Source organism: Etheostoma spectabile, chromosome 2, assembly GCF_008692095.1.
Source record: "Etheostoma spectabile isolate EspeVRDwgs_2016 chromosome 2, UIUC_Espe_1.0, whole genome shotgun sequence".
Taxonomy (NCBI): domain Eukaryota; kingdom Metazoa; phylum Chordata; class Actinopteri; order Perciformes; family Percidae; genus Etheostoma; species Etheostoma spectabile.
The window spans coordinates 9,995,682-9,998,756 of NC_045734.1; the positions used below are offsets into that span (position 1 = coordinate 9,995,682).

At 39.3% G+C, this 3,075-nt stretch overlaps 2 protein-coding genes across 3 annotated transcripts in view; both read left to right on the forward strand.

Annotated features, from left to right (window-relative positions):
• The window catches only part of tbc1d9 (TBC1 domain family, member 9 (with GRAM domain)), a 32,775-nt gene that overhangs the window by 27,849 nt on the left and 1,851 nt on the right, over positions 1–3,075 (forward strand). The window lies entirely within an intron of this gene.
• ucp1 (uncoupling protein 1) overlaps positions 1,684–3,075 on the forward strand; it is a 3,866-nt gene continuing 2,474 nt past the window's right edge. The window contains exons 1-3 of one of the 2 annotated variants that reach the window (XM_032538757.1): positions 1,684–1,934; positions 2,111–2,247; positions 2,562–2,760. In XM_032538757.1, coding sequence (XP_032394648.1) covers positions 2,122–2,247; positions 2,562–2,760 — 325 coding nt within the window. In that variant the 5' untranslated portion in view covers positions 1,684–1,934; positions 2,111–2,121. Of the gene's footprint in view, positions 1,935–2,101; positions 2,248–2,561; positions 2,761–3,075 lie in introns of both variants that reach the window. The other variant, XM_032538754.1, reaches the window with a different exon arrangement.

Consider the following 3,075-nt stretch of genomic DNA (forward strand, 5'->3'; position numbering starts at 1 on the left):
TGTGGTTAACCTGGCTGTGCCCAGGAGGTGAAGTGGCATCTCTCCAGCTACCGATCCACACTCCATACTTCTGTCCGTACGGGGACTTGAACCGACAACCCTCCGGTTCGCAACCCAACTCCGTAGGAAATGAGCTACTCTACCCCCATCATTCATTTACTATGATTTTAAAATGGGATTCCACGGGAATTGCATTATCATTTGTTCTTTTTGAACTATTTAACGTATTAGTCTTGTGTGACTTTAGTACAGTTATGGAATGTAACTAAGTGCTTTACCTTACTTCATACATCTACTCCACCACAATTCAGGTTTGACAGCTAAAGTTACGTGTTACTTTGCAGATTAAGATATTATATGATGTATTGTCATACAGTGGTTAAAGAAGTATTTAAATCTTAAAAGTTGCAACACCACAGTGTTGAAACACTCTGGCACTAGTAAAGGTCTTGCATTCAACATTTTACTGAAGGTATTAGCATCAAAAAAGTTCATTTCAGAATAATTGGTGTACATTACTTTCAGCCTTTTCTCTCTCTCGCTCTCTCTCTGTCTCTCTCTCTGTCTCTCTGTGTGTGTAAACACCCTAGGGTTGTGGCTCAGGTTTAACCAATCACAGCAAAGGGAGCTCACTTAAAATTGGACTTTCTGAAGATTGAAAAAAAACTTTCCCTCAGATACATGACAAAGCTATAAAAGATCTAGCAGAAATAATGCTTTGTTCTCTTTCCCTCCTGTCTCACACTTTGCTTTGCTAATGACTTGAGTGTTAAAGAAATGCAGTCTAATGCTGAGTTTTAAAGGGGCTGTGTAACTGTATTGCATTGTTTTTAATATTTAGTTTATCCTTGTTAATATACAGTAACAGGGGTGGGCACCACAAACTACAGTTTCCAAAATTATCATATAGCTGTATCAACATCTCCCTAAACAGTTTCAACAAAAACTGAACTTTATAACCTTCAGGAGGGTAGGATTTATTCCAGGACTGTTGTATTAGACTGCATTAGTTTAATCTAGTTGTACCTGGCGACTGACTGTTGTGGGAATAAGATCACATTTTCTTACCTGTTTCTTCATTCCAAAATCGGATTTTCAAATAATTTCTATACTGTTAGAGAGGCTACATACAGGTTGGATTCAGGTTAAGGTATTGTGAAACGGGCATCTTCACTGCCAAACTGTTGGGAGGCAACATGTTGTGACGCAAAGTTCTTATCTGATCCATCATGAACTGCAAGTCAATGGTTTATGTCACTACTCTTCACGCTTAAAAAAACAAAAAAATGGGGCCCTCTCTTACAAACATGTGAAACGTATTTGTTATTTAGAACCAGGGCATAATAGGTTTTAGAACCCAGAAATGAGCAAACATTATATGATACAATAAGCTACTGATAGTGTTCAGTTCAGATCTGATTGTGCACTTAACAGACATAATAAAGCACTGACACATGGTCCAATAAAGTGAATAATTACTTAATATTAATGACAGATACAGGACAAAGAAAATCAACTTACAGTACTGAATGTGAACATGGCTATACTGTTGATCATATCTGAAGGCAAGAAGACACTTTTGGAAATATACAACAGCTGAAGAGGAAAAGATACTGACTATACTTTCACAGAATGGGGGAAGAAAATAGTTGTTTTTGTGAAATGTGCCTGCACAGTGGGGTAAATTGAACATTGACTTTCTGACAGACTGTGGTGTGGACTTTGATTTGACTCATGCGTACAGGAGTACACAGGAACGCCTCTCTGAAGATGTCGTAAAAAGACAGCCAGATCATATATAAATACAGAGCCAAAGATGCAGCTTTCCTTTCTGCAGAGTGGCACCCTTTACGAAATATAATCTGGCCAATCAAATCCTGCCCGATAACACACTACTGAGGATCAAAAGGAACCTTACATTTTAGACAAACAACGTAAGTTTGTTTTGTGTTTTTGTCATCAATCTACACTTTAATTGTTGGCGCATAAAATAAAAAAAATCATTAACCTTCCAACTGCATAGATGAATGATTAGTATTATTGAGGTTAATGTTTATATGGTGGTTTTCTCCTTATGTGTCTCTGTGTTTGTGCATACCTGTAACCCCAGGATTAGGAAAGATGGTGGGACTTAAACCCTCAGATGTTCCCCCTCCACTTGGGGTGAAGATGGCGAGTGCTGGTGCTGCAGCCTGTGTAGCTGACCTTATCACATTTCCACTGGACACAGCCAAAGTCAGATTACAGGTATGTATTCAGTGACACTTACAAAGAAAGAGGAACATCTGTGTTCCATAAAACTTGTTTTCTTAAACATTTGCTGCAATGCATCTATTATATTGGAATCCTTAGCAACTAATGTAGCTAAATTTCAACACAGTGTAATGTTTGCTACTACTGACTGAGCAGCTTGACTGTAGACTTTGTTTACCTTATTTTCCTCAAAAGTCAATTGCACTCATTAACACTTGTGTAGCAACACTGCAGCATTTAGGCTAAAGGTTTTTAATTTTGTTCTGTAAATCTGGTTTTCGCCTTTAGTGTACAATATGTTATCCCAGATTCAGGGAGAGATGAAGGGAGTGGAAGGCATCCGCTACAGAGGGGTGTTTGGGACTATCAGCACCATGATCCGCACAGAGGGGCCCAGGTCTCTGTACAACGGGCTGGTAGCGGGGCTGCAGAGGCAAGTGTGCTTTGCCTCCATCAGAATCGGCCTCTACGACAATGTCAAAGATTTCTACACTGGTGGCAAAGACAGTGAGTGGTTACTTTTTAAGTACGTCTTATATTCTAGTTTCTTCAAAGTAGCCACCCTTTGCTTTTTTGATAGCGCTGCAAACCCTTGGTGTTCTCTCAATGAGCTTCAGGAGGTAGTCACCTGAAATGGTTTTCACTTCACAGGTGTGCCTTGTCAGGGTTAATTAGTGGAATTTCTTGCCTTATTAATGGAGTTGGGACCATCAGTTGTGTTGTGCAGAAGTCAGGTTAATGCACAGCCGACAGCCCTATTGGACAACTGTTAGAATTCATATTATGGCAAAAATCAATCAGCTAAGTAAAGAGAAACAAGTG